This window comes from Gastrolobium bilobum, unplaced genomic scaffold (genome assembly GCF_033153095.1).
Source record: "Gastrolobium bilobum isolate Gb01-03AN ecotype WA unplaced genomic scaffold, APGP_CSIRO_Gbil_v1 utg54127, whole genome shotgun sequence".
Lineage (NCBI taxonomy): Eukaryota > Viridiplantae > Streptophyta > Magnoliopsida > Fabales > Fabaceae > Gastrolobium > Gastrolobium bilobum.
In genome coordinates this window covers 174,947-202,938 of record NW_026897050.1, presented here as the reverse complement: position 1 = coordinate 202,938, position 27,992 = coordinate 174,947, and the positions used below count along the sequence as shown (strand labels likewise).

Here is a 27,992-nt window from a genome sequence, read left to right as displayed (position 1 = left end):
TTTCTACATGCATATTAAAAAGGTTGAATTTTACATTTTTTTTTCTTTCATTATTTCATTTTCTTTCGTCTTTTTATTATGTGTAGGAAAATAAAATTAGATTATGTAATATATAAAAAATATAAAACCTATAAAAAAATCATGTAAGGAGAGAGCTTAATGATATTGGTTTGTACTTTGTACTCAAAGAAATTGATCTTACACGTAAAAATTGCAAGAATATCATGAAAAAAAAAATGAAGATTATTGGTCAACAAAGAAATACTGGCTTACCAAAAAAACAAAAGAAAAAAATACTGTCATAAATTTCTTCTTCGTACTTACTTTTTTTAAACAAAATAGCTTTAATTGCGGATACCCAAAAAAAAAAGCTTTAATTACTGTTATGATATGCCCATTTATAAATAAAAACGAAGACAAACTGTACCAAAATCAAACAATGATAAAACCGAAAAAAATAAATAGATAGAAAGGGAAACAACGGAGGCAATGAATATGACCCAACAGAGGAACAATAATGACACATTTGTACGTGGAATTCATATACTACGTACGAATGTTAATTGAGACAGTGTTTAAACAAATTAACTATGTCAAAAGCAATTTCAAAATAATTATTATATTGTAACAATAAAACAGATATGATTGATGTATTGAAAATTTCCAATGATATTGCCTCCAAGCTAATTGTTGTTGAATTGAAATGAAGAGATTTCTATAATGAAATTGGAAAGTTTAAAGAAAAGACATGTAAGGGGAACTCACCAAGCGGAGCCACGTTGGAGTAAAGTGGTGCCTTGATGCTAATTTATTTTTGAAAATTAGTCACATTTTAACTATTCTGTAAAATGGATTTTAGTATTTGACACTAGTTAAGTTCTCCTTAGTCTTGGCTGGGTCAGGAGGATGACTCCCTCATTGGATGGAGTTATAACATGTGTTCAATCTTTTTTAGTATCGTTTTTTAATTAATATCGTAATTAATCACAGAATTGATCTTGATTTGAACTAATCATGATGCAATAAATCAATTAAAATATAAAAAAAAAAAAGAGATGCACAAGCCAACGCAAATAAAATAAAATGAAGTCCACATCCTTTGCAAGACACAAGCTTACTACGTTCACAAAAAATCATCTAAAATGCCAAGACCTCATAGTTTAACTGAACTGAAATATGATGATATTTAGTGATTTTGATAAATATGTTTCTTGGATTAGATGTGCCCGTTTGAATTTCAAGATGAAAATCACACTAAAGCAAATTCAAAACCCGTTTTTAATTCAAATGAATAATGAAACACCCTGTTTAAATTTGAGCCTAACGTTTCTGCTCAATACCAAAATTTCAAAATGCTTAAATATGTTCCCATCTTATCTTAAATAAGCATGTGTCAACAGAATTTATTTTACAAGAAAACGGTAAAAACAAAAATGCATTGGACCTGCTTTCTCTCTCTCTCACACAAATGACAAAACAACTGAGTTGGGTGGTGTTTGTTTTTATTGGGGTGTGTTTCCTTGGAATAAGGGCTTTCTCCATAAACAAATTACCCAACCATGCACTCATAGAATAGAATCTCAAATCCTGTTCCTGTGACTGTGTCTGTGTTGTGGGTCACTGTCATTCTCTTGGGAGAACAAAACACAAACTCATTCTTGTGAATTTTCATTTGGACTCTTGCTTGCTACCAGTGTCTTACTTTGATGCTCTCTCTCTCTCTCTCTCTCTCTCCTGATCTCTGCACCCTAATGAAATGTACAATTCTTCCTTTCCTTTTCGAGAACCCCACTACACATGTTCTGAATGTGAAATCCCTTTTTCTTTGATCAAATGCCAAAATGTCTCTACCTTTTGCTTCTTGGTGGGGTTGCTCTACCTCTAGGGTTCTTGTTTTCTCACCCTTTTGAGTTTGTTTGTGTGGCCTTCTTCAAATATTCGCTTTCTTTGTTCACTTGTGCACAATTTTGATAAAAGACCCTTTTGTTTTTCTCAAGCTCTGGTCACAATTCCCAGCTCAAAATCCTGAATTTCCTCCTCATCTCTTCTGCTGATTTTTGCCTCTAGGGTTTGTTTATGTTTCTCAAAGCCTGTTTCCCAAAAGGGTTGAAGAATAAAGCTTGGAGCCACAATGCGGAGTTTCAGAAGCTCCTAAGCTATAGTTCCCACCCAGAATTGCACTATTGAGTTTTAGTTTGTGCTTTGCTTCCAGGCCTTGATTTCAGTAGCATAGCTTCTTTTTCAAACATGGGTTGTATCCATGGCAAGTGCTGTAGCCGCTACCCTTCAACTTCAGTGGGTGGCTCCCGGGACTACAGAGAACTTGGACCTTACTGTTCCCAAAGAAAGCATATACTCACTCAGAGATCACTGCAGTTTGTTCCTGTCCCTTCCCACAACTTCACTTTGGAATACTCTTTTCTCACTCAGCGGGGATACTACCCTGACTCAATTGATAAAGAAAACCAAGATAGTTTCTGCATTAGGACACAAGTTCAAGGTAACTCAAATGTCCATTTCTTTGGTGTCTTTGATGGGCATGGTGAATTTGGTGGCCAGTGTTCAAACTTTGTTAAGGATAGGTTGGTAGAAAATTTGTCAAATGACCCTGCACTTTTGGAGGACCCTGTTAAATCCTACACTTCAGCATTCTTGACAACAAATGATGAATTGCATGAGAATGAGATTGATGATTCTATGAGTGGCACTACCGCAATTACAGTGCTAGTTATTGGAAACACCCTTTATGTTGCTAATGTTGGTGATTCGAGAGCTGTGCTGGCTGTTAAGGATGGGGATCGGATTGTTGCTGAGGACTTGTCATCTGATCAGACACCCTTTCGGAGAGATGAATATCAAAGAGTAAAACTTTGTGGGGCAAGGGTGTTGAGTGTTGATCAGGTGGAAGGGAATAAGGATCCGGATATCCAGAGTTGGGGTAATGAAGAGAGTCAGGGTGATGATCCTCCGAGATTGTGGGTTCAGAATGGGATGGTTCCGGGAACTGCTTTTACAAGGAGTGTAGGGGATGATTTGGCAGAGACTATCGGTGTCATTGCTGTTCCAGAGGTGTCAACGGTTCAGCTTACACCTAATCATCTTTTCTTTGTTGTTGCAAGTGATGGCATATTTGAGTTCCTAAGTAGCCAAAATGTTGTTGATATGGTATGACATGGAGCCTTTTTCTTCCTCGGTTCTTTCTCTTTCCCTTTTGATGTCTAACCTTGACTTTTTATTCAGATAATGTCTTCACTAGTTGAATTTTACTTGCTGTAAGGCTTGTAAGGCCTATCATGTACTTCTCTTAATGGAATTGTATGTATCTGTTAATGGCTTGGAAGTTGCAATTGAAAACTTGTACTTGAAAATCTGGATGCAAATTATGTTCTTTTTCCTGTAGTTATGTTTATGGCTGTACAGTACTGTGAAAGATTTTGTGTTATGGTATGAGCTTTTTACTTTCTCTTCTTTCCTATCTGTGATATTTGTTGCATGGAATAATGTTCATATCTCTTTGCCATATTCTGTCCTATAACTAAATCAAGTTTGCTAATATTATCAATCAACTAGTGCCGTTGACTACATGTAGTTATCTTATTTGTCAGTATTGTTCTGTATGTTTTGCTTCAATTATTGGATTTTTATGATAACAGTTTGTTATAATGCTTTTTAATAAGTAATTATTTTTATGAGAGAAGGATATACCAGTTCATTTAATCACGTATGCTGAGTCTTATAATCTTTTAAAGATGAATCTATATTCTGATGTTTCTTTTTTAAGGCCTATTTGCGTATCATATGTAAAAACTGCCATAATTATGTTAGCTTGATCTGTAAATAGTTCACAAGACTAAATGCTAATTGCTAATCATACTTTACATCCTAAATATTTGCACAACCTGTGTAAGATGGTTCAGTGAGAGAAACTTAAATTTTCCAGCTGCTTGCTGCTGATCATCTCTGATCTGTTTCATTAGTGTACACAAATATTTCAGTATTTAGTTGTTTACCACCCTGTTTATCATATATTCACAAATAATTACGAATTCTTTGTGTAAAAATTACCTTCTCTAGTTAACATTTATATTTTTTAACAGTAGGGTTGCTACTAAATCGGATGGGTAGAACCTAGCTTATTGTGATCATGATTTATTTTTATTTTTTTGTTGTAAAATCCTATCTATCTTATGATTCAATTTCTTATCTTGATAAATTCTTTGTTTTTTTTTTATGGTGTAGGCAGCAAGTTATCCAGATCCCCGTGATGCATGTGCTGCCATTGCTGGAGAGTCTTATAAACTATGGTTGGAACATGAGGGCCGTACAGATGATATAACGATTATCATTGTTCAGATCAAAGGCCTGCCTAATGTATGGATTACTTGAATATTCCTTTGGACTAATTGGTTTTTAACTTTTTCTTCTTGTAGGTTTGTTTAAAGATTATAAACATGTAATGTCCTTTAATATTCTTATTCCAACCCCACCAACAACAAAACAAAACAAAAAAGAAAAAGAAAAAGAAAAACCAACCCGATATGTTTAGTATTGGTAAGAAATGATCTATCATGTGGACATATTAGTATGTCTGGATAGAGGTTTATAAATGACTGATGGCTGATTAAGTGTAGTGAGCTATGGTAACTCATGACTGCTATAAGGTGATCTATACTCAAGAAAATACAACTACTAAAAAAAAAAATACAAAACAAAATTTTACCCTTTTGTGTCTCAAAATACATTTTCCCTTAAAAGTGTAGTATGCAGAACCAAAAACTCTATTGGTGATTCAATCATTTAAATCTATCCCATAATTTAACTTGTTTATCTAATCTTTGGTTTTTTTTTGTAGTCAGGTACATCTGGAGTAGGATCAGGTGAGTTCAATATGAGTACTGTAACAAGGGCTAAGAGGGGAAAGGGAACTTCAGAGATATCTGCTACCACTGGTTTAGATGTTTATCGTTCTGGGAGGAGTGGTTTCTCTGATATACAGTCCTGCCAGCATATGGTCTCAATGAGAAGCCAAGCCATAGTGGTCCCCTCTCCAGCATGTCAAAGGCCAATTTAATTGGTACAGTTTTACTAGCATTGTTTCATATTGTTCATTTGATCAAGATTTCTGTCATAATTGTTTCTTCTTCTTCTTCTTTTCCCTTTCTCAATTTACAGTAATTGGAGAGAGGCTTTATGGAAGCTTCACCAAATCTCCTCTTACTTTCTCCTAGGTGGTACATTTCTATGTTTTTTGCATTGCCAATATAAATGTACTTGTTTTCCACTATATTATTATTCATTGAGTCAAAATCCTGTGGTCATTTTTCTTATGTTATCAATATTTTGCTAATTTAAGTTACATGTCATTTAACCCTACAGAAGCACTTCAGGAGCACACTGGAACGTACCTTTTTGGATAGCACTGCACCTCCACTCTTCAGATTCAAACATTTGATTGAGATAAAGGAGAGTAGTGACTAACTTACTAACATTTGCATTGAATCATGGTCAATGGTCAACTAAGAAGGCAGGCCAAATGCTACTTAGAAACATATCTAGATTTTTTATTGCGTTTCAAGATTAGTTTAATGTTTTTACTGCAAATTAGTAATTGAAATAATGGTTATTGGTATAGACAATGGACTCATAAACAACCTAATTGATATGAATTATTGTTTCACGTATTAAGATTCCGTTAAATGAAAATAATAACTTCACAAAATAATTGCCAATCATATTTTTATTAGCAATTAAAGAAAAGTTTTCAAAGGTTGTGTTGATGAAAAAGTAAAAGTGTCGTTGTCACATGTTAACAATTAATAATTTCCGTTCTTTTTTCATAAATTATTTTTCTCCCAAATGCCTTCAGTGGTACTATGTTCCCCTTGGAAATTAATTGTATTTGAACTTTGAAATCGAATTACGTTGAAAGATACAGTTTCCTCGCTTTGTTGACCTTGCATTTATGATAGCATCATGTCTTGGATTTAAATCCACGAATGTTTTATAATAGGTGTAGGTTTAAAGTTTTTAAAATTATTTTAGATAATTTTTCCTAATGTTCATCAAAATATATATATATAATTAGAGAAAAATGTTTCTGCAGTTAGTGCAGATAAGTTATCTGCATTTTTTCTCAAAACGTCGTTTTGGTATTGAAATCTTAAAAAATTATAAATAAAAAGACTATTATAATCATGAAATAAATTAAAAATTATAAAAACATCATGATTTTTGTTCTAAAACGACGTCATATCTGCAGTAACTGCAGAAAAAGTGAACCCATAAAAGTATATGGGGTTCATGTTTTCTTTTTTCTTTTTGGGTTCACATGGTCTTATATATATTTTTTTGTATTTTGATGAATATTAGATAAAATTATCTAAAATAATTTTAGAAACTTTAAACGCTAAGTGATATTACTATAAATTCTTGCTGAAATGGGAAAAAACTTCCCCTCTAAATTTTCACGTATGCAATAAAAAAAATAAAATCGTTTCCTTTTTCTACATTAGGGTAATACTTTTCTTAATAAAAAAATGTTTTATTTTTATTCTTCGTGATTTATTTCTTGAGCTGTATTATTTATGATTGTTGGTATGAAGCTTGTTGAGTAATGTTATTGTTGTTTTTTAAATGACACATTTTAATTTTATACAATCTTGTCGTTTCACTCCAACAACAGACAAATACAATTATAAGGCACATAGATATGAAATTAGATATTGAGGACTTGAGTATTTAAGTCGATATGAGTTACTAATGTAAACATAAAAGATAGTGGAATGGAAGAAAAGGGCACGATTGTTTTCGTATCATGTGTTACTAACAATTCAATCGCAAAAGAGGGTAATGGCATAGGGGGACCTTTAACCCTTGTTTAATTCTTTTTTTGGACAATTCATACGTAATTCAAATGTAGTAAATTAACTTATTATTTTTAAAGAATTTAAAAATTCATTAAATGCAATGCAAATATGCAATATAAGACTGCCTTCTCGTGTCATGTCTTCCATCTATTTGTTTTATTTACCTATGAATCTCACCGATGCATCCAAAGTTCCACTCCTCAAGGCGTGGATCATACTCCAGCATTCAGAGTATTCTACAATACCATATGTTTCATAAGTTTATACATATTTTGCGTATCAAAATATGGCATGTAATGGGCATTCCACGCCTTTCGGGAAGCATGGAAATAATATTGAGAACACAACAAGATAATTAATGTACTAATAAACATGGGAGATCATATACACTTTTTTTTATATGGAGAGTCCATTCTTTCTAATTAAATCCTTTGAAATAACTCTTTTCATTGTAACGCTAAATATGAAATCTTTCATATTCATATATTTTTCTCTTAAGTATCATTATGAACTGTTTTAACGTGCTATTTATAGAATAAGTTATCTGATATGCATAAGTAAAATGTTTGATTCATAGTTTACCAAATATTGGATAATAGTAATAAAAAAAAAATATGTAAATGATATCAGATAAAGATATTACCCTAATAATATTTTCAGTTATACATAAATATACATGAAGGGAAAGGATGCCACAAGATTGGATAAGTAAAATAAATAAAGAGCATACGTTCATTTTAATTATTGAAAAGTTGAGTTAACACTGCTTTCATTCTTGAAAGGCAAATAGTATTAATTTAGTCTTTTTATCATATAAAATAACATCAAAATCTTTTTTCGTTGGGAGATTAAGAGACTGAATTAATGTTATTTCCTATTACTAATAGACAGGATTAATGCCAACTTTCTATAATTAAAGGGGTGTTTGATGTCACTTTTTTTAGAGATTAAATTGATGAATTTTTTTATAGATGAAATCAATGTCATTTTTCATATTTCAGGAACTTCTCGCTGTCATTGTCATCATCATCTTTACCGTCACTGCTACATCAAATTAAATGCATGTTTCAAGTCCATGTCATGTTTCTCTTGGCTGATTGACCATTAACTCCTTCCCAATATTTGTGAGCCCAGAGACAAGGGGAAACGAAATAACAACAAAAACACTTGTTATAATTCACTTATCGTACAATTCCCTATAAATTAACATATACATACAAAAATACAACATAGAAAAGTGGTGTTCACATTAGAAGTATATAGACAGCTTCTTATCTATGTCATTCTGCAGCAGGTTACATTGCTCCAACAGATTGCTTAACTTGTCAGCTTCTTTGGTTGGTTTCCCATTCATTAATGCTCCACTATTAGCATTGTTTAAAGCATGTGAGAATGTTGTATTTATGCTAGGATATTTATCAAGTCGAAGATTGCTTTCAGCATCCTTCAGGTTAACATTCTCATGAAATACATCATTTGAATCCCTCTGTGGAAGACGTTGAAGTGCTTCAGGCCTTGATTGACCATTATCAGGAAGAGGAGAGTTGCAGCTAACACTGATTAATTCATCTAAAGATGAGTTGGGATAATAAGATGAAGATAAACATGCATCCAAGTCCATATTAGGAAGAGAAACATGATGACATTCTGAGATGTAAGCCATGGAGATTTCTTTACTAGATAAACTCATTAATCGCCAGTTGAAAATTCGACGAAAGATCATGCCCCAATGTGGAACTACACGATAGCTTGAGCCACAAAGCTCAAGTCTAGCACAGGTTTGCACTGTGACACATGCCTCTTTTGTTGCCAATGAAACTCCCATTATCTTACTAGTATGAGTCATGTACTGGATCAAGCAATTTTCAAGCTGTATCTTCTGGTTCTCAATCTCATGTCCAACTTCAGAACCTCTGGCCAACCATGATAAATCATAGGGAAAAGTAGGGAGCTTACAGTTTTGCAAAGCACAAATAATTGGTTCAGTTTTCACATTTGAGCTCCATCCCAAAGTTGGCAAGAACCTTTCTACTACTATATCTTCATCACAAGACTTGTCAAGTAAACCAATCTCTGGACATGGCCAACCAACAGGATTTGAATTGGCAGCAGCAATAATTTCCTGCGCTGAGCAATCTAAGGCTTCATTGAACAATGAGATACAGTCATTAGGACCCAAATTGGAGTTTCTGATGATGTCATGCACTCCTGAGAAGGAATTTAGATGTGTGTGAACAAGTTCTCGTATTTTCACACAGTGAAGGTTGGGTTGCAAGGGTGATTCACCTGCCAACCATTGCAGCCCCTCTCTTAATCGTGTATCACTGAAAAACCCACCCAAGTGTTCCATCTGCTGGTTTTCACCAAGAAAAACAACCAGAAAGCTACTAACCCGAAATTTGTCAATGTCTTGAAGGCCCAGCTCATTAATTATAACAGAAGAGAAACCGTTGTCACATGAGCCACATAAGATCAGAAGAGGCAAGCAAGCCCCAGAGGGAATTGACATCAGAAGATTATGAAGATGAACTCTCTGAAGTTTCCATGAAATGCTCTCAGACACAAGAAACAAAACTGCACTTGCCCCGGATACAGCCTCATCTAGACTACCAAATGCTGTATCCCTAACTACAGACAGGCAGCAGGTAGGATAAATGTCCGATTGACTAGAAATCCATTTCCTCCATATTACCAAGCCAGGAGGTGAAATAACCACATCATCATCATCATCGCTAGAAGGCATCAACTTTGAGGTCAACCACAAGCCTGCTGCTCCCATTTCATGTCCACTGTTCATCTGAGAACATAAAATTATTTTCCAGCACAAGCATTTAGCATCTGGATTTCGTCGGCCTAATGTACCGGCAACTATATCGGAAACATTAAGTCTTGCCCATGATTTTTCCTGTTTTTCATATCTCTTCCTCATAGCTATATCAATGTCAAGCTTGTCCAAGTTGCTAGGTTGCTACATTGAAAAAGGGAGCCACCAAAGTCAATAACAAATAAATCAATAAATCAAGTCAAGGTTAGGTATTCACAAAAACTTCCTAATACAGCAAATTAGAATTGCTTAATGATATTTATGTTCATACTTCATACAGTGTCAATATTTAATTATGGAAAATAGTACGTCTCACTCATTCAGTAACAATATTCAGGATTAGTAGGAATTCAGAAATGGTCAACAGGAAGTCAATAGCAGCTAAAATATCCAATTAGAAATTAAAATGATGAATCAACAAAGGGATTCATTATTTTTGTTCAGCCGCAACAACCAAATTTAATTTTAAAGGAAGTGCCCTGGGAAGCAATCATATTTGATTCACTCCCATCCCCAATGCCATTCCCCTGGCAAGAGCAATTTACTAAAAATTCACAAGACCTTACCAAACTTACATCTATATAATGTCGAATTGGGGGCCCCAATGTCAACGAGTCTAGTGCAGCATTTGATGCTAATTGCCTCTCTTCCCGTAACATCCTTAATTTTGACACTCGCCTCCTCCATAACCTGACAGGGCAGACAAGGAAGAAAGATGTGGATTATAAAATATAATGACTTAAAAATATTAACAAATAGGACATATATGGGAGTAATTCATATGCTAAAACTCTAAAACTGTGTAATGAAACAATGTATGAAAACCTTAAGAACAACTTCAGTTTGGCCTCAGCAATTTCTTCATCTTGACAATTTTCTTTAACTCCATCGATTTCATCTTCATGTTCTTGAACCAGAGACTCATCCTTGGATACACCCTGGGCCACAAAAGATGGCTCAGAAAAACTATTAGCTAATGAACTTTCTGGTGGATCTGTTTTTGATACAATCTCCAATGGCCTTCCATCCACATTAGAGTGGAAGTTTCTCCTTGGAGAGCCTCTGACAATCAAATCAGAATCGATACTCTTCAAAATGTTAATTCTAGTAAGTTGTGGTTCAGGTATAATATTAGGAAAGGGGAAGCTCAATGGCGATGGAAGAGTACTAGACATATCATGATCTTTTCCACTGTCTTGAACACCATCATGCATTTCCTTAAATGTCTTTCCCGATTTACTATCCTCTGGGGAGAAAATAGCTTCAGAGTCTGGAATTTCCTCATCAAGATTCTTGACAGAACTACCATTTTCAACAGCTGACACTATTTGTGTTTCATGTTTGTATGACTTCCTCATCTGAATCTCTTTCATAGTCTCAACAGGTAGTGATTTGGCTTGAATTGAGGGTGAAACATCGTCAATTATCCTTTCAGACCTTTTCTGGAGCACAAGTTTGGAACACTTTGTGGGATAGTCAATATCAACATTGAGAAATGGGCCTTCTTTTACCATGTATTGTTCTTCAAATACTTTTAGCAAGAAACCATGATACTCCAAGAAGTCTTCTACATCCTCATCCTAATTATAATGACAAAGGTCAATGTAAGCGGAAGTTGGAAAATCCTGACACAACACCCACCCCCCCTAAAAAAAAAATAAAAAAAATCCACACACAAGAAAAAGGAAAAAGGAGACACCACTCTTCCACATCTATCCATGAAATATACCTCCATAGCAAGCCAGTTAGCAACATGAGTAACAGGGAGACCTTGGTTATTCTGTAGAGCAGAATGTAGAGAAGCAAGTGCCTGGGTACGTAACTGGTAAAAGTGAAACAAGATAAAAAGGTTAGGATTTCTGATCAGATGTAGCTTAGTCACATAATTACCAAAACCATAACTAAAGCGAATTCCACAAATTCCTTTCCAGTGATGTATAGCAGATTCAAAGGGGTCACATAAAATCAAATTAATTTTATTTAGTTATCCTTCTAAAATTTATGCACTGTGAGACAGATATTTTATACAAAACTGAGCAAGAAAAATCATAATATCATGTACTCAATTGTGGACTGCATATCTAACATCCATTTTAGATAAGAAACTACAGCAGTTTGTCTCTAATCAACTAAATTTCCTACAAGGCCTGCAATGATTGAGTAAATGCATGCCCAGCCTATACATGATGATGGCAGCCCTAAGCTTCGCAAGGACAAGTCCAATCCTATTGTCCTTGTTGAGCACAAGATAATAGACAAGAATACCCTATACCTTTGCAAAGTGAGCATGCATTAGACATGCTTGAAGATATGTTGCTTTTCTTGCAAGCCGAAAGAAGGCAATAAAATTACCTGTTCTGCAAGCTCTGCAAAAGCAAACAAGGAATGGTCAGACTGCAAACAAGATAACAGAAAAATTAACTAACTTATATGGGAATTACAACCTTGCTACATTTCGGGCAAATAGAACTTCTGGAGTCTGCCGTATCTCTGGAGTCATCTTAGCAAGATCAAGGGAGAGCTCTGCAGGTTCAACCTAGAATAACTTGCTTATCTCCTTAGGTTTTTTTATAGCAAATGAAACCATAAAGATCAAAGCACGACAAAGGCTACTTACTCTATAACCAGGGTGCTTATCCAATTTAAGAAGAGCATAATAGCCTCGAAACTCTTTTTCCGTGTGAACATTCATTCCTTTCTTTCTGTGATCATCATACATCTGGAACAATTCAACTGAAGTTTTGTTCATCTGTTCAATATTGAGGTGAGCATCAAAGCCCTCCGAAAATCCCTCTCCTTTAGTGTTTTCACATAATTCATGCATTGCAATGATGTGTAGTTTTATCTGAAACCACAGAAATCAACAGCTTCATTAGTCTTCATAATCATCAGATACTGCTTGCAAAAAGAATATGCATGTTTTTGATAAAGCTGACAGAACTTGCTAAAAACTATTATACCAATAAATAAATATGAAACTGAAAAACATCAAAACTATATATTTGGTATTGACTGTCTGAACCCACATAGCTTTTAAAGAAATATAAGAAAAACATTGATGTTATCACTTAAGCAAAAGCAATAATCTGGCTTTTATATCTGTATTATTACAAGAAAAGAGTGAATGCTTATTTTGGCACATGATCTTAATGATACTATATATGGATTAGCCAAACAAACTGGAAAGCCAAGACATCTGACAAGTGCTACATGTTGCAGTGTCACCAATAACAACTTGTGGCAGTAATGTCACAACATAAGGTATAACAAAACAAAAGGAAAATTTAAAAAAGAAAAAACCAACACATTCCCAAGTTCAAAAATATTTAAGGGCCAGTTGGCGCAACAAATCAAGAGTAATTCAGCCAGTATAACTTAGATTAACTAGAGATAATTGACAATCACTACAACCCAAGCAAGGTCCTTGATGGAACCTGATTTTATTTACTGTAAATTGATGAAAACATAAATACAGACAAGCTCCTTAAAAAGACTAAATGCAGAAATATAAACCCAAAAGACCCCAACTCACCCTCAAAGCCAACATACCCAGGCTTCAAGAGATCCTTACAATTTCCCCCCTAAACTAAAACTGAATTCATCCTTCCTCCACTCTACACATTCCCCCCTTTTATTCCCTCTTCTAAGAATATTCTAGAATATTTTCCTAACAAACTAACTAACTCACTTTTCAGGCCCATCGGTCCTTAAGTGATATCTTCATGTTGCTAAAATTTAATTATACACAAAGTATGAGTCGTATATTTCTATATTTTAGGCTGCTAATGGGAGTTACACATGTCCATCGGTAAGCAGTAAATGTGTGACCAATGGATTTTGAACCCAAGCTCTTTACCATGCACGCTCATTCATAAAAAGGATGACTATAACCAAAGGTTAATGGACATGTATGCAAACAAAGACACCAATGAAATGGCCACAAGGAAGCACCATCTGTTCCAGCATAGTAATAGCCCCTTGATTGAAAATGTGCTGCATTCTCAGGTCCATGCGAATTGCTCTCATCCTGTCCCAAGAGAAGTTGTATACACCAAGAAACCTCTCATCATAAGGCTGATCTAGCAAACTGAGCAGATAATCTATTGTCTTCTGCAGGATGGGCATAGGCCGGATCAAGCTGGATTCCCTCTCTGCTGTCCTAGTATACTGTCGTGAATCATGATTCATGTTATTAATAAAACTTGAAAAGGTAATAAGTTGTTTCATAAGAAAAACAATAGTATTAGTAATTTGACAATCACCTTCTTGACTGCAAGAAGTCTGCTGGTTACATTTCTGTCCCCATCCAAGCGTTCATATTGATCAAGATCCCCTTTCCTTTCACGCTCTCCCCTTTCTGACTCTGAAACACAAATAAAATCAAAAAGAAAATGAAACCACATGCTTATACCATAAAGTAGAAAAATTCCCATCTTGGAAATACTAGAAAAATTAAAAGATGGAAAGTGCTAGATAGCCAGAATTTTTACTAGAATGAGTTGGATAGATGAGTGGTCCCTACCACTTTATCCCATACAAAAAACACTCTTGACTCTAGGTGAATTCCGACAAAATTTTGGCTAAAATTTTCAGACTGTGTAACATTATAGTTAAAAAGATATTTCAATTAACATTGACTTCTCTCAAACTAGACTCTTCCACCCAAAAAACAAAAAGGAATTCCTAACACTTCTTGAAAAAATTTCATTGCAGGTTTGGAAGATCATACGGAAATATAACAATTCTCACATGTTTACTCTTATATTTAAAATTTGAGTAATATACCAGGACACATATCTGGGCATAAACCAATAATTACATTGGATCCTTCCAAGCCTTCCTTATCAGAAACAGCATGGCCACTGGTAAAGTTTCCAGCTGTATCCATTAAATGCCCCCCCACATATTTCTGCTCCAACACAGACTGTTCATGTCTATTTGCAGAAGCCTTTTGGTCTGCAACATCAGCATTATTTTGTTCAGATTTGCTTAGTTCTACCTTGAAGCGAGCTAAACGCTTTGCCTTGGCTAACATTTCGCTGAATAACACAATAAGAATAAAGGTCCTTTAGACAAATTAAATTTCAGATAAAATACATGCATAATGAACAAAAAATGGTGCCACTGCACCTAATATCTTACCGTTCAGAGTTGTCTTCCGAAGAAATAGAGTTTCCTTCAAGGATTTCATTGGCTGAAAATAACGGAGGAGGCGACCTTGTTCTTTTAGGAGCAGTGGAGCTGATGGGCCTGCTTAGAGTGGCTTCAGAAACACTAGATGGCAATTGGTGAAATTGAGAAAGAGGTCCAGTCCTCATAACATTTGATGTAACTCCCAGTCTAGGAGGAGATATAGAAGGCCTGGAAGAAGATCCGCAAAACAGGTTCAAAAAAAGCATATTCTGTTTCATTATTTATAAATGAGATGAAATTGCTATAATAGCAGAACACGCACTCACACCAACAAGCTTAATTCATATTTTTCAAAACACCAACACTAAGTTCAACAAACATTGATAGTTAATGATAGCTGTCTGCTAGACTATATTAATTATTGCAAACATAAACCATCATTTTCGTATGTAGAGAAAAACAAATTGCAAATCTCCCTTATGCCCACTGAAAAGTTAGGATAAATCTAATTTTATTTTGTAACTTAACCACAATGTTCCTATCTATAATGAGAGTTCTCTCTCTCTCTCTCACTTGCTCTCGGTATTCATTGTGTATCGAGATTTGTGGAAAACAAAGGAATAGAATGGATGTAAAGTTATCCCGCCATTTAAAAGATAGATTTAGGAGGAGAGAGATGCATTTCCCCTCGTACCCATAAAGTTGCCAATGTTTGTCACATTATTTTGTTTATAAATAAAGGTGACTTTACTGCTTTTCCTATATATGAACACGATATTACAATTTCAAATTTGTAACTTTTTCCATTTCATTCCATTCTTTTCTACATTAATACTCTAAACTTCCAAACAGTAGAAAAACAATACCATTCCATTCCTTCCCTTCACATTCCACTCTGTTCCATTACAAAACCATTCAATTCCATTACAACCAAAACATCCGAACATAGCCTTAGCCCTTAGGGATCATTTGATACACATATGAATTGATAAAGCATTTCAAATCAAGATGTTGGTCACATTTGATTAGACTTCTTCAAAATCATATAACCTCTTTCCTACTTTCTCATATAGCGCAAAGCACTATTTTGGCAAAAAATTACTACAGAGATTAAGATCTCTACAAACAGAAAGTAATCCAAAATGTAACAAAAAACTTATTAAATCTTTTTACAATTATTTCATTTGCAGGTAAATTTATATTTCATATTTTTGGAATTGGAAGTTCATACTTAGTTAATTGTTTCGTAGAAAAACTACAGATAGGTCAGTCTTCTTTAAGATTTAATTCAGCCCGGTGGAATCCAAGCCATAACACTATATAAACCAAGAGACATCCAATTTTGACAGACACAACCTTCCCCAAAGGAAAATAACAAAACAACAACTACACTAACAAAGAGAGGTGGGAAAAAATACCTTCTAAAGTCTTTATGAGCAACATTAAAATTCTCCTGTCTGTCGGCAGATGATGGAGGGGACCTAGTTCTCTTTGAGCCTTGACTGTCAAGATCTTTTGCAAAACTATGCTGAGAATTCTGAGAAACAATATATGGAGAGACTGAGGACTGGAGTTGATGGGCCGAAAAGTTTGCATGATTGACTGATAGACTGGCATGGCTATCTAAAGTGCTGGTAGCTAAAACTTCCCTGTATAACAAAAATAGCTTGATCTAAGGCAAATATGATGTAGAATTTTGAGATAACAAAGCCTTACCCCATTAGTATGGAGTGGCTACATGGGTCAAACGTTATCATAGGAATTTAGTAAAAAAAAAAAAAAAAAAAAAAAGTGCAATCTAGAGGGAGCTCATGCATCATCAAAGGAAGACACATAAGGAAAAGTGCAACATGCTTATTGATTCAGATTCCCTATTCCATTTCAACCTTAAGAAAAGAAAAGAAAAAAACTCTTTTTTTTTAGTGAGTTATTTGAAAAGATTGAGGGATGAGAAGAAAATATCTTAAAGATTCGACATACCTGGGTCTGGGAGGTGGCGGAGGAGTAGGTGGGTTTGGGAGAGAAGAAGGGTTGTTGAGGCCGAAAGAGAAAACGGTGGGGTCGGAAGGTTTGGTGGGTCCTGAACCCAACCCAAATCCCGTATACGTCGACATTGTTTATCTTCTTCTTCTTCTTCTTTTATGGCATTTATTTGAACAGTGGGTTGTGGGGGGATGTAGCAGTGATTTCTTGGACGCACTGAAGCTGTTCCTTCGAATCCCACTTTCTTCACTTTGGGTTTGAATCACAGACAACAACGAAACCCACCCTCAACAACAGAGAGAGAGAGAGAGAGTCGCTTGAAAGAAAAAAAAGGAGTAAGGGGAACAAGGCAACAAAAGAGCGCTTCTGAACCCTTTATTAATAATTAATTATCAATTTGATCTTTCTTATAAATTATTTTAAAATTTTCACTCTCTCAAAAAAAATATAACACTAACTGCCTCGGCTCCTGTTTGACCGTTGACCATCAAGATTACTTGAGTATTTTTTGAAAATTTTTGTCTACCCAGATATGGATAAGTGTACCTGGGTATTGTTCTTCTCACCTAAGAATTTGCTTGAATTATTTGCAGTAGTGGTTGTATGCACCGATAAAGATAAAGACTGACCAGCATCAACTTCAACATATATCTCAATATATTTTAATACTTTCAATCCAACAAACGCATCTGTTACGAACCCCACATCTTCATCATCACTGATATCGTTACCAATGTAGTATATTATATCCATATCCACTACAGTCTCTAACCTGGCTATCACGCGGTGGGTGAATTGTATGCCTTCTAACCCCATTTTTTTTGGAGAATTCTCTCCTTCAATTCATTGCATGTAGTGCTCAGTTTGATTTTCATTGTTTTTGTTTTTCCTTCAAATCGGACGAAAATTAGATCTTGGTTTTGGGTTTTGAGGTTGGTTCGGATTTTTTAGCACAAAATGGGAGTGTGGAAGTGTAATCTCAATGTTCTACCAAGATTAAACTTTCTGAAATGATGAGATGAAATATGTGTGTGATGTTTCGGAATAGAGAGGTCAAGGGAGAGAGATTTAAGGGGCAAAAAACCTAAATCTCGCACAACAATGGCTGAAACCCATTGATATTGGGGTTTCTAGTCGAGATTTACCAGGGTACACCCTTTCCAACCCACGTAAATAATTTAAGCAAATTCCTATGTGCGAAGAAAAATACTCGGGTACACCCATCCCTATCCGGGTAGATAAAATTTTTCAAAAAATACGAGTAAGGAGGGGTGTACTCGGGTAGTCTTGGTGGTCAACAGTCAAACATGACAGATTGGTGTTATATTTTTTTAGGAGGTCAAATTTTTGAAATAGTTTATAATGAAAGTCAAATTGATAATTAATTATTAATAAATGGTTATAAAGATCAAAAGTCCAAAGAACATAAAAGTATAAATGATTTTTCAATGGATTTGTTAAAAACACTCACGATTCAATAGTGTTACCGGAGGGAAATTTTAGAACCAAAATAAAAACAAAAAATAAGTTGATTTGATCAAGTTGATTGTGTTTTGATTTATTTATTTTTGTTCTTAAAACTATTTTATATAATAATTGAATTTAAAGTTTTTAAAGTTATTTTATATAATTTTATCTAATATTTCCTAAAATATACTCATAAAAATGTATGAGGCCCATTTTTTTCTCTTTTCTTCTCACATGGGTCCATATTAACTCCCCACATTTTTTGTGTGTGTTTTGATAAAAATTAGATAAAGTTAACTAAAATAACTTTAGAAACTTTAAATTTTTTTTTTATTTTTAGTTTGAAAGTTAAAAACAAAACAGAAAATAAAAACAATCCATAAGGTTTGTTTGAAAAATAATATTTTGATTTTCAAAAAAAAAAAAACCCAGTTTGGTAAGGTTTCAAATTTTTTGGGTTGTTTTTGTTTTTGATTTGATTTTTTAACTAAAAAATAAAAAATATAGAAAACACATATTTCCGTAATTTTTTTATAAAACAGTTTTATAAACAAAAAAAAATCATAATACAATCAATAGGTCTAAATTTAATTTTAAAAATAAAAAAATGGATTTTTTTATTGTGTTCTATTTTTTTCTCTTAAGATTATTTTGTAGAATAGTTATGAAAACATGTATTTTTTATTTTGAATGTTAAAAACCAAAATAAAAAACAAATAAAATCCCAACATGTTTTTTAAATTTGATTCTAAAAATAAAAAAAAAAGGAAAAAGTGTTTGTCATTTTAAATGATATAAAGTTATATCATTTTAAGAAAGAGATATAAACAAAATAATATATTTATTTAAAATTTAAATTAAAAAAAACCACTCGTTTTTCCTACATGATTTTTATTTCTTGTGTCTATCTCTCTTCTAAAATGACATAACTTACATTATTTAAAATGATAAATATCAAACCAAAAAAAAAATTACAATTTTTTTTAACAAAACAAACTTTACCAAATAGATTTTTTATTTTTTTATTTCGAAAATCATAAAACTGTTTTCAAAACAGATTTCAAACAAGCCTTTATCTCTTTTCGACTATTTTAATAATGCCCAATTACTGGCCAATTTGGGGATTGTTTGTTTTGTCGGGCTGATCCGGAAAAAAAACAATAGGTTATTATTACTTAACTTTTCTGATATTTGTGTTTGTTATTTTAAAAGGTATGGAATTGTGTTTTTTTAATCAAAATTAAAGAATTACACCATAAAGATTATAATAAGAGTAAATGAAAGATTTTTTAATTTAAATATTAAATAAAACATAATTTTAATTAAAATAACTATCGTTTAAAATGATAAAATATTCTTCTCAATTTTTTTTATTATTTATACTTTTGTCCGCAGAAAAGTAACGGTGTCCTGTGCGTTGACACAATGCATGAGAAAGCAAGTCCATTACGTGCCACGTGGCCCAACTTCTCGAATATCACCCAGATCCAATTTTCCATCCAAGTTCATTTTCCCAGAAAATGTTGTTATTGTATTAATCTCAATCCAAATTGCCGTACGCAGTGAGCAGAAAGTCAATGGCAGCAACAACTCCGGTTCAGAAAACAGAGGAGGAATGGAGGGCCGTTCTCTCCCCTGAGCAATTTCGGATCATTCGCCAGAAAGGAACTGAGTAAATTCTCAATCATTTCTTCTACACTTTTTTTTTCCATATCTTCGCTTCTTGTGCACTGTCATATGATTCATTATATTGTGAATTGGAATTTAGAACTTGTAATTTTTTTTCTCTTCTTTTCTTCTCTATTTTTTTGTCAGAAGAAGGGGGTGGGATTTTGGCTATTGCGTATGCATGGAAGTGCAATTTATTTTTTAGGGTAGAAATTGAAGGTAACTCAAAGGGTGTTCATTAAAAAGGAAGATGAAGAAGTGCAAAGTGTAAAGGTGGATACTTTTTTGAAAATCTACTTAAACATGCATCATCTTTTAGGGGTAAGCGAGTGTGATTGCTCCTGTAGATTCGTTTTGCTATGTGCAGCGTTTTAGAGCCATTTCTTCTATCATTAGTTGTTTTTCATTGGAAAATGAAGTCCCATTTACATTTCCTTTTATATATGTTTTGATTCATAGACGTCGGAGGCAGCTTGCGTAGTGTCCATTTTTATAAGCATAGACACTTGCGATGGATGCCCTTGATAGAATAGATAGACCCCTCTTCTAAGCCTTGATATTGGTAACCTTTGGGATATTCAAGTCTCACATTTTGGTAACGAGTTATGTGAAGTCCATATAAACGGGTGACTATGAACACAATGTCTTAAGACTGATTTTGGGTTGATATATGATGTTGTACCATTTGTTACGGTTGGGTTAGCTTAGCTCATTGATGAGGTGGTCCCCCTAGCACAATGCCTTAAGGTTATGGGTTGAGATGTGGTGTCGAACCCACTTGATATGGTTGGTCTAGCTTAAGGGCATGTTTGGTGCATAGTATAGGATAAGGCCTGATAGTATAAGACCTGATAGTATAAGACCTGATTGTACAAGACCTGATTAAATTTTAATACTATCCTGCGTTTGGTATGATATTGTATAAAATAATATCCTCTAATATTTTAAAAATTAATATATTAAAAAAAATTATTTTAATATATTCATATTGAGATGATATATTAGTTCTTGGGAATTGTACTTTTAAGCAACATTAATACATCAACCCCTTATCAGGCCTAATCCTACTCTCTTATGCTTGATTAAGCTTATACTATACGGTCGTCACACCAAACAACTAAAAATGTCATAACGTATAGTATAAGCTTATACTATCAGGCCTTATACATCACACCAAACAAGCCCTAAGTGAAGTCCCATATTAGTTGGTAATAAGCTAAATGAAGTTCATAAAAGTGAGAGCTCAATGTCTTAAGGTTTTGGGTTGATACATGTTGTTGGACATAGAGTCGGGTGTTAGGGGGAGCCTATAGTAGGTGTGACCAAAACCAATAAGCTAGTGGGTCTGACACCATAGGGGTGTAACAGGGACCTACAACTCGGCCTACAACAGGCCAAACTTGTTTTATTACATATAGTCAAATAGAACATGCCTTGACCTTAAAAAAAAAGTCTATTTAGAAAGCAGAGCAGGCCATGAACTTTCTTTTACATGACATGTCGGGCCTATAAGCCTACATGCCGGCCTATAACATATTATTTATTTTAAATAAAATAAATAAATTATTATTTTAATAATTTTGAATAATAAAGTAATACTATTTTAATTTTTTTTTTTAATTAGCCTAATAGGTTTAAACAGACTAATAGACCTAAGGCTTACCAGACTTATAATGACTTATAATCTGATTTTATACAAGTCTAACAAACGTGACTAGGCCTAAAGTATTTTACACAGATCTGGCTTCTTTAAGGCATAGCCTAGTCTAGCCTAGCCCATCCTTTTTACACCTCTGCACATCTCAATTCTCAACCCAAAACTTAAGGCATTGCGCGGGAGCTCATGGTGGGTGACATTGGGTTCATTGATCCTCCCACCACTTATATGTGAACTTTACTTAACCTATTTATCAATTAATGTGAGACTTCATCACTCTTGAATATCACACAAATTCTACATTTTACCTGAGTTGGATTGAGTCGCAATCGGGACTGATTGTAAATTGTGCTTAACTGGGAACATGTGCAGAATGAGGGGTACAGGAGAATATAACAAGTTCTTTGAAGAAGGAATTTACAATTGCGGTGGCTGCGGTGCTCCTCTTTACAAGTCTGCTACCAAGTTTGATTCTGGTTGTGGTTGGCCTGCTTTCTATGAGGGTTTTCCTGGTGCTATCAATCGCACAGTGAGTGTTTTTAACTTATTCTTGAATGTTCATTTTTCCTTGTTAATATTATTGGTTGGAATTGAATTGTAATTTTGGAAGTTCCCATTTTCAGTCGGACCCAGATGGGAGGAGAACTGAGATAACTTGTGCAGCCTGTGGCGGGCACTTGGGTCATGTTTTCAAAGGAGAGGGATTCAAGACACCCACTGATGAACGCCATTGTGTCAATAGTGTTTCTGTCAAATTTATACCAGGAAATGCTTCTACTTCACTGTGAAACATTGCTTCATTGGAGGTGTCATAATGAAATACTTGTTTTGTTTGTAGCCTTATTTATTTGGGGTTCTAATAAAGACAACTCCTGCTATAAGCTTGCATGACCAAGCACTGATTGTACTTGATACTAGTAAAATCCGTTCACTTTTTTTTTTCCGTCTTCTATATGGCTTTCTGTTTGGTGGAGGAAAGATTTGGTCTGTCTGCGTGTGCCATAAACATGGTTAGTTTATTTTTTTTCTGCATGATGCCATGACTAATTTTTGTTACAAATTTTAATGGTACTATGAAGAAATAGATTATGGGGTAAGTTGCACCTGTGAAATCATTACGAATAAATTGCATTAGTCGAAAGAAATTTTTATTTTTATTTTTATCTAATTATGGACCATCTGGAGGGACAATCAAATTTGTTTAAAAATAAAATATAGGTCAACATTTAAATTATGAAAAATTAGAAATCTTTATTTTTTTTAAATCGATAAAAATGAGATTGAAGTTAAAAAAAATTGTTTTATCTCTAAATTAAAATAAAAGTAAAAAACCAAACACAATTTAGGAAATTAAATTGGGAAGATTAAATTGGTACAGAATAGCCGATTTAAATTGATACAAAAACCAAACACATTTTCCTTTCAAGAAGTATAGGAATAACAAAATAATAAACTCTCTAATTTCCCTTACTTATCTAACATGATACTATTTACCTATTTGTATCAATTTGATTTTAGAGAAATCTGACACGACTTTTTAAATGTAATGTGAAACTCATAGTCATGTTATTTTTTTAAAAAAAAAAATTATGAATTGGTTAATTTTAACAAATTAAAGAAAAGTGAAATGTTGAGGGTAAATTTCTCGACAAGGATTAATAATAAAATAACATTATAATTAGCATACAGAGACAACTGAAAAGTGATAAAGAAAACTCGAGCTTTATTCAAATCAACCCACAATGTAATTCTCTTATTTTAAATTTATTTTCGGGTACTTTATATTTTTTAAAATATTTTTATTCATCAAATTCTATTAAATTTTATTTTTTTATCCTATATGTTTCCATTTTTTATTTTGTTTCTTCATTTCTCTTCAATCCCTTTTATTAACTTTTATAAACTAAAACATTAAAAATAACCTTAACCCACTAAAATTAACCTAATCTGAGCTAAATCCTACTAGATACAGCCTTACAATGCACAAACATTACTTAATAAATAAATAAAAATAGCCACATGAGGTAAAGGTTCTTGGGCTGTTAAGAAAAAAGAAAAGAAAAGAAAAGAACCCTACTGCTATTAAAATCAAATAAAATTATAATTATTTTACCATACTCGTATATTTTCTAATAAATCAAACTGACGTTAGGCTCTTGGGCCGCACCCATAACAATTCTGATCTCTCAGTTTTGAGACTCAGGCCATGTTTGAATATTGTTTCTAAAATTAATTTTTTGATTTTCAGAAGAAGAAAAAAACCTATTTAATAAGTCTTATTTTGTAAAAAGAAATTTTAAAATTGTAACTGTTTTTCTTGTTTTAAGAATTAAATTTAGAAAAAATATTTGAGTTATTTTTGTTTTATATTTTGACTTTTAACTTAAAAAATAAAAAAAATCTATTTTCATAACTATTCTACAAAATAATTTTTAAAACAAAAAATCAAAAAACAATTAAACATACCCTTAGGTCGCTTCCCCCTCCTCCATGCGTTTATCGAACTTAAGAGGCCATTTTATCAAGGGGTAGTTGAAGGTTCTCTTTTTTAAAATATGCGCCTTTGATGATGATAATGAGAACGTCTGCTACTGACTTTTTTGAGCAAATAGTATTTCTGAATAATGGGAGATCTTGATGTTATACCACCACTTGGAATTAGTCTTAATAATACAGACAATATGATTGCGTGGCAATAGTAACCCCCACTCTCGATGACTTTAACTCAATCGGTCATGCTCCAAGCTTTCTTTCGCCATACCATGATGTTGCCACGGGAGAATTATATTTAAGGTGTTTGTCTTCGTCCGCAGATATTCTTGAATACATGTAATCTACACGAAGAATTTCTTATTCATCTAACATATCCTCCGTGAGAAAGTTTGATATTTACACTCGTCTCTCTTCATGTCTGATTGGGGAAAAAAACAATTTATAACGAAAAGCAATGGTGGCAGCACATATTGTACACTGGAAAGTGACATTTCCTATTATTATAATGTATTATAGTCTAATAGATGACCTACGTAAGGGGAAAAACAAGAAAAAAAAACAACTTGAGTTCGGTTATCGAATATTAACCTGTATTTGCAGAACATCAAAGTTCTTTAAGCATCACTTTTATTATATCGTTTTACAACTTTTTTAATTTTGAGTAATAAAACAAGGAAAACACATTTCATAACATATACTCTTTTTATTTTTTATTTTTATCCAAACAAGTATGTGCAACTTAGATAATGATATTGACTTATTAAAATTCAAAAATAAATACACTCTTACTCATTGTAAAAACAAACTCACTTTAAAGGAATTTTTTATTCGGTTTGGTGTTTGTCATTTTAAATGACATAAGTTATGTCATTTTAAAAGAGAGATAGACACAATAAATAAAAATGGGAGAGAAAATATCTGGTTTTTGTTAATTTAAATCTTAAATAAAAAATATATTATTGTGTCTATCTCTTTCTTAAAATGAAATAACTTTATATCATTTAAACTGACAAACATTTTTCCCTTTTTTATAAGGTAACAAATGGTGCAAAAATGCAAAAATCATTTCTCATTTGGGAGAAATATCTACCCGTGAGAAGTCGGAAACTAATATTGCAGGATTTCAAACAGACAGACTAATCTTAAAGATGACGCCCATACAATCAATGAATCAAGTGGTCATGATCAACATTACAATTAGGTTTTAATCCTGCACATATGATAAACCAAATTATCTTTCAATATTTAATCTTGCAGAGTTCTACCAAGGTTCGTATAAATGTTATCACTACTAATTACTGATGGTGTTTTTTTTTTTTTTTCTGTCCACGGTAGTGGATACAAAAACGTGTGAAATATAGCAATCTAACTGAGGCAGAAAGGATTCACGAGCATCTGACACAAAGATGCCACCCAACAAGTCTATATAGGATGTTATGCAACTGCCAAAGGTTACCCCTAAATCCAAAACTCTTATTGTGTTTGAATTTTTATTACATGGTTCTGCCAATATCCTTGAATCTTGGGAAATGTATTAATGCTGCTTCTGCCATTTCTCTATGTTTTTAAAATTATAATTTAGCCATCATGAATTATATTTTTTCTACAAGATCTTAATGAAATGATTCAATTGTCGAAAGCAATTAGGGCATTGCCAGTTTGCCACGAGGGCTTTTCAGCCCAAAAGACTAATTCTAAGGCATCAGCGTAGCATCTATAAACTATGACCCTCATAAGTCTAATCCTTACCTATTATATTGCAGAATAAGTTCAGATTTTTCTGTAAATGAATTTTTATTTATATTTTTGTATGGGATTTATGATCCCAATTTCCCAAATCCTTCAAATTATGGCGATAATAAGGGTGTTTTACCAAGTCTCCTTATTACCTTTACTGCTATCGGTAACAAACTCACCATTCTGTTAGCAAGTAAAAGGCTAATTTCACTACTTCATAACAAAGAAAGGATATGCAGAGGTTTTTGACCAACATAACGATTTATTTTTTATTTTTTAAAAGGAAGATTCCATCTTTCTCTTGTGATTTTAAAACCGACGAGGACCATGTCATCTAAAACCTCATCAATATATTGGAAATAAACATATTAAACTAGAGCTCTTAGGATACCAAATTGTTGAGTGCATGAAAAGGTATTATTCATGCAACATACTATCATCAAACAGCAAGCAATACACAATTCCAATTATTTTAAAAAGAAAAAACAATTTAAGGGAGGTGATTATTCTTCCCTCACAACGCATCTTTGGTATTTCCACTTGAAAGCATTGCTTATTTATAGATCTTTGTATAAATGTCCCATTTTCCCAAGTTCAATCTCAATGACTTTCAAATGAATTATGCTTCAAAAAATTCATTTTGGGGGGGGTGGAAGTGTCTGTACCTCATTGTGCTACCATAAAGAATAACTAGGAAGCACAGTAGATGACCTCAGCCAACTAAAAATCCCATCCCTGCAAAATTCTTACTTGTCTTTCTTTCTCTTTCTCTTTTCAAAACACTCTCTCAAAGCTTGCACTTCTGTCAAAAAGTTCAACAATTTACGAAGTTACAATGGTTAATTGTTTTGTTTTTTGGTGCACAACAACAATACTTAATTTAAATATAAGCATGGCATGTAAACTTTCTGGAGAAAATAATTTAATGAAATTTTATAATTATTTGAATTCCAAGTGAAAAATTCTATGAATTCCAGCAATTTTTTTTATAAATTAAACAAAAAAATTTAAGAAAATGAGAACACATTTTACACACACACACACACACAGAAAGAGAGAATACAAATAGATACCTGTCTGGCATTCTTTCCAATTCCTGTTTGTTCGAACAACGCAATCCTGAAAAATAAGGAAACAAATTTCATCTATAAATCGACGAGTTCGATGAATCCGAAAATTGAGGGGTTTAGGGTTTAAGGAAGGGAAAGTAACAAACCTGCATCAAGAGATAGAGAGAAGAGCACTCGTCGAGCTGCTTCACGTTCTCGTCATCCTCGTCTGCGTCACTCTGATGAAAGGGTGGCGCCGCCGCTAACGGCTTCGCTTCGCTCCGGTTCGGCGGTGGTTCATCCATTAACTGGTCCCCAAAACTGCCCAACCCTGTGAAACCATCCCATATCACGTCTTTAAAAAGTGCATCAAGGAAACGACTCTAGTTTACGATCTCTGGGATGTCGTTTCACTTGACAATCACCAAACGACAATTCACCAACGAAATAATTATTTGTATAAGATAATTATTTTATACAACAAAAATAAAATATCAAAAATTATTATTTAAAAGAATAATAATAAAAATTACTATCCTATATCTATTATATGAGATAATTATTTCATGTAATAAAAGTTAATAAATTCCTTTATTATTGGATACACAATTATTTTATTCTTTTGTCTATGAACTTTTATATGTATACAAAGACGATAATAAAAAAAAATACAAACAAATTTATCAAACTAACGTAATCCTAACCTCATGCGTGCGCACAAAACAATTAAGGTGAATTTATTCTATATTACTTTTTCTCTATTTTGGTGTTTGATTTTTTAAACATTTATTGTTATTAAATATTATTTAAATAAACACATCTTATTACTCATTTAATAATTTAATAATAGAAACAATTGACTACAGTTATTTTTAATATTTTTGAAATTTTGATTATGCATGATTATAATTTTTTTAAACATATTTTATAATTATTTGATTATATAATTAAAAGTAAAAATACAAATTCACAAGCAAGTAATGCCCATCGATTTGCCGATATCGTATAAAGTTTTTTTTTTTTTTTTTGGAAATACATATTGTATAAAGCTTTTGTATGCAGTAACATGTGCCATAGAATTAGCCTTACTTAGTACTTTATTAGTTTTAATTTGT

At 33.1% G+C, this 27,992-nt stretch overlaps 4 protein-coding genes across 10 annotated transcripts; 2 read left to right on the top strand and 2 right to left on the bottom strand.

The window, feature by feature from the left end:
* The first annotated feature begins 1,595 nt into the window (after nucleotides 1-1,595).
* Nucleotides 1,596-5,575, top strand: LOC133303730 (probable protein phosphatase 2C 35). 3 transcript variants are annotated; one of them, XR_009750504.1, is made up of 5 exons: nucleotides 1,596-3,165; nucleotides 4,240-4,371; nucleotides 4,853-5,074; nucleotides 5,173-5,228; nucleotides 5,377-5,575. XR_009750504.1 is itself a non-coding variant. In XM_061503695.1 (4 exons), the coding sequence occupies exons 1-3, from the start codon at nucleotides 2,248-2,250 to the stop codon at nucleotides 5,069-5,071; spliced, it is 1,269 nt and encodes a 422-aa protein (XP_061359679.1). In that variant the 5' UTR covers nucleotides 1,596-2,247; the 3' UTR covers nucleotides 5,072-5,074; nucleotides 5,377-5,575. The 3 variants fall into 3 exon arrangements, 2 of the variants coding, with proteins under 2 accessions (XP_061359679.1, XP_061359680.1); XM_061503695.1 differs by lacking the exon at nucleotides 5,173-5,228; XM_061503696.1 differs by lacking the exons at nucleotides 5,173-5,228; nucleotides 5,377-5,575 and having other exon boundaries at nucleotides 4,857-5,020.
* A 2,407-nt stretch (nucleotides 5,576-7,982) lies between these two features.
* Nucleotides 7,983-17,123, bottom strand: LOC133303719 (SAC3 family protein B). Its single transcript, XM_061503676.1, has 13 exons — nucleotides 16,804-17,123; nucleotides 16,242-16,472; nucleotides 14,833-15,051; nucleotides 14,476-14,729; nucleotides 13,953-14,053; nucleotides 13,642-13,857; nucleotides 12,308-12,535; nucleotides 12,135-12,226; nucleotides 11,963-12,056; nucleotides 11,420-11,512; nucleotides 10,516-11,270; nucleotides 10,266-10,380; nucleotides 7,983-9,834 (listed from the first exon to the last, which is right to left on the bottom strand). The coding sequence occupies exons 1-13, from the start codon at nucleotides 16,935-16,937 to the stop codon at nucleotides 8,116-8,118; spliced, it is 4,251 nt and encodes a 1,416-aa protein (XP_061359660.1). The 5' UTR covers nucleotides 16,938-17,123; the 3' UTR covers nucleotides 7,983-8,115.
* Nucleotides 17,124-17,488: 365 nt separating this feature from the next.
* LOC133303724 (peptide methionine sulfoxide reductase B5-like) lies at nucleotides 17,489-22,548 on the top strand. 3 transcript variants are annotated; one of them, XM_061503688.1, is made up of 4 exons: nucleotides 17,489-17,497; nucleotides 19,848-19,945; nucleotides 21,971-22,127; nucleotides 22,222-22,548. In XM_061503688.1, the coding sequence occupies exons 2-4, from the start codon at nucleotides 19,851-19,853 to the stop codon at nucleotides 22,384-22,386; spliced, it is 417 nt and encodes a 138-aa protein (XP_061359672.1). In that variant the 5' UTR covers nucleotides 17,489-17,497; nucleotides 19,848-19,850; the 3' UTR covers nucleotides 22,387-22,548. The 3 variants fall into 3 exon arrangements, with proteins under 3 accessions (XP_061359672.1, XP_061359669.1, XP_061359670.1); XM_061503685.1 differs by lacking the exon at nucleotides 17,489-17,497 and having other exon boundaries at nucleotides 19,784-19,945; XM_061503686.1 differs by lacking the exon at nucleotides 17,489-17,497 and having other exon boundaries at nucleotides 19,836-19,912.
* A 1,650-nt stretch (nucleotides 22,549-24,198) lies between these two features.
* LOC133303734 (uncharacterized) lies at nucleotides 24,199-27,216 on the bottom strand. Of its 3 annotated transcripts, none has more exons than XR_009750505.1 (4): nucleotides 27,045-27,216; nucleotides 26,902-26,947; nucleotides 26,494-26,630; nucleotides 24,199-24,509 (listed from the first exon to the last, which is right to left on the bottom strand). XR_009750505.1 is itself a non-coding variant. In XM_061503700.1 (3 exons), the coding sequence occupies exons 1-3, from the start codon at nucleotides 27,180-27,182 to the stop codon at nucleotides 26,575-26,577; spliced, it is 240 nt and encodes a 79-aa protein (XP_061359684.1). In that variant the 5' UTR covers nucleotides 27,183-27,216; the 3' UTR covers nucleotides 26,191-26,574. The 3 variants fall into 3 exon arrangements, 1 of the variants encoding a protein (XP_061359684.1); XR_009750506.1 differs by having other exon boundaries at nucleotides 24,204-24,432; XM_061503700.1 differs by lacking the exon at nucleotides 24,199-24,509 and having other exon boundaries at nucleotides 26,191-26,630.
* Nucleotides 27,217-27,992: the final 776 nt, after the last annotated feature.

Bases quoted from the DNA above. Each gene is read 5' to 3' on its own strand.
- LOC133303730 (XM_061503695.1), top strand. From the start codon at position 2,248: ATGGGTTGTATCCATGGCAAGTGCTGTAGCCGCTACCCTTCAACTTCA. The intron at 3,166-4,239 runs GTATGACATGGA...TTTATGGTGTAG, and splicing joins GCCAAAATGTTGTTGATATG to GCAGCAAGTTATCCAGATCC. The intron at 4,372-4,852 runs GTATGGATTACT...TTTTTTTTGTAG, and splicing joins AGATCAAAGGCCTGCCTAAT to TCAGGTACATCTGGAGTAGG.
- LOC133303719 (XM_061503676.1), bottom strand. From the start codon at position 16,937: ATGTCGACGTATACGGGATTTGGGTTGGGTTCAGGACCCACCAAACCT. The intron at 15,052-16,241 runs GTATTTTTTCCC...ATCTTCTTCCAG, and splicing joins GCTCATAAAGACTTTAGAAG to GCCTTCTATATCTCCTCCTA. The intron at 12,227-12,307 runs GTAAGTAGCCTT...AAGTTATTCTAG, and splicing joins ATAAGCACCCTGGTTATAGA to GTTGAACCTGCAGAGCTCTC.
- LOC133303724 (XM_061503688.1), top strand. From the start codon at position 19,851: ATGGCAGCAACAACTCCGGTTCAGAAAACAGAGGAGGAATGGAGGGCC. The intron at 19,946-21,970 runs GTAAATTCTCAA...GAACATGTGCAG, and splicing joins ATTCGCCAGAAAGGAACTGA to AATGAGGGGTACAGGAGAAT. The intron at 22,128-22,221 runs GTGAGTGTTTTT...TCCCATTTTCAG, and splicing joins CTGGTGCTATCAATCGCACA to TCGGACCCAGATGGGAGGAG.
- LOC133303734 (XM_061503700.1), bottom strand. From the start codon at position 27,182: ATGGATGAACCACCGCCGAACCGGAGCGAAGCGAAGCCGTTAGCGGCG. The intron at 26,948-27,044 runs GTTTGTTACTTT...CTTATTTTTCAG, and splicing joins CTCTCTATCTCTTGATGCAG to GATTGCGTTGTTCGAACAAA. The intron at 26,631-26,901 runs GTATCTATTTGT...ACTTTTTGACAG, and splicing joins TTGGAAAGAATGCCAGACAG to AAGTGCAAGCTTTGAGAGAG.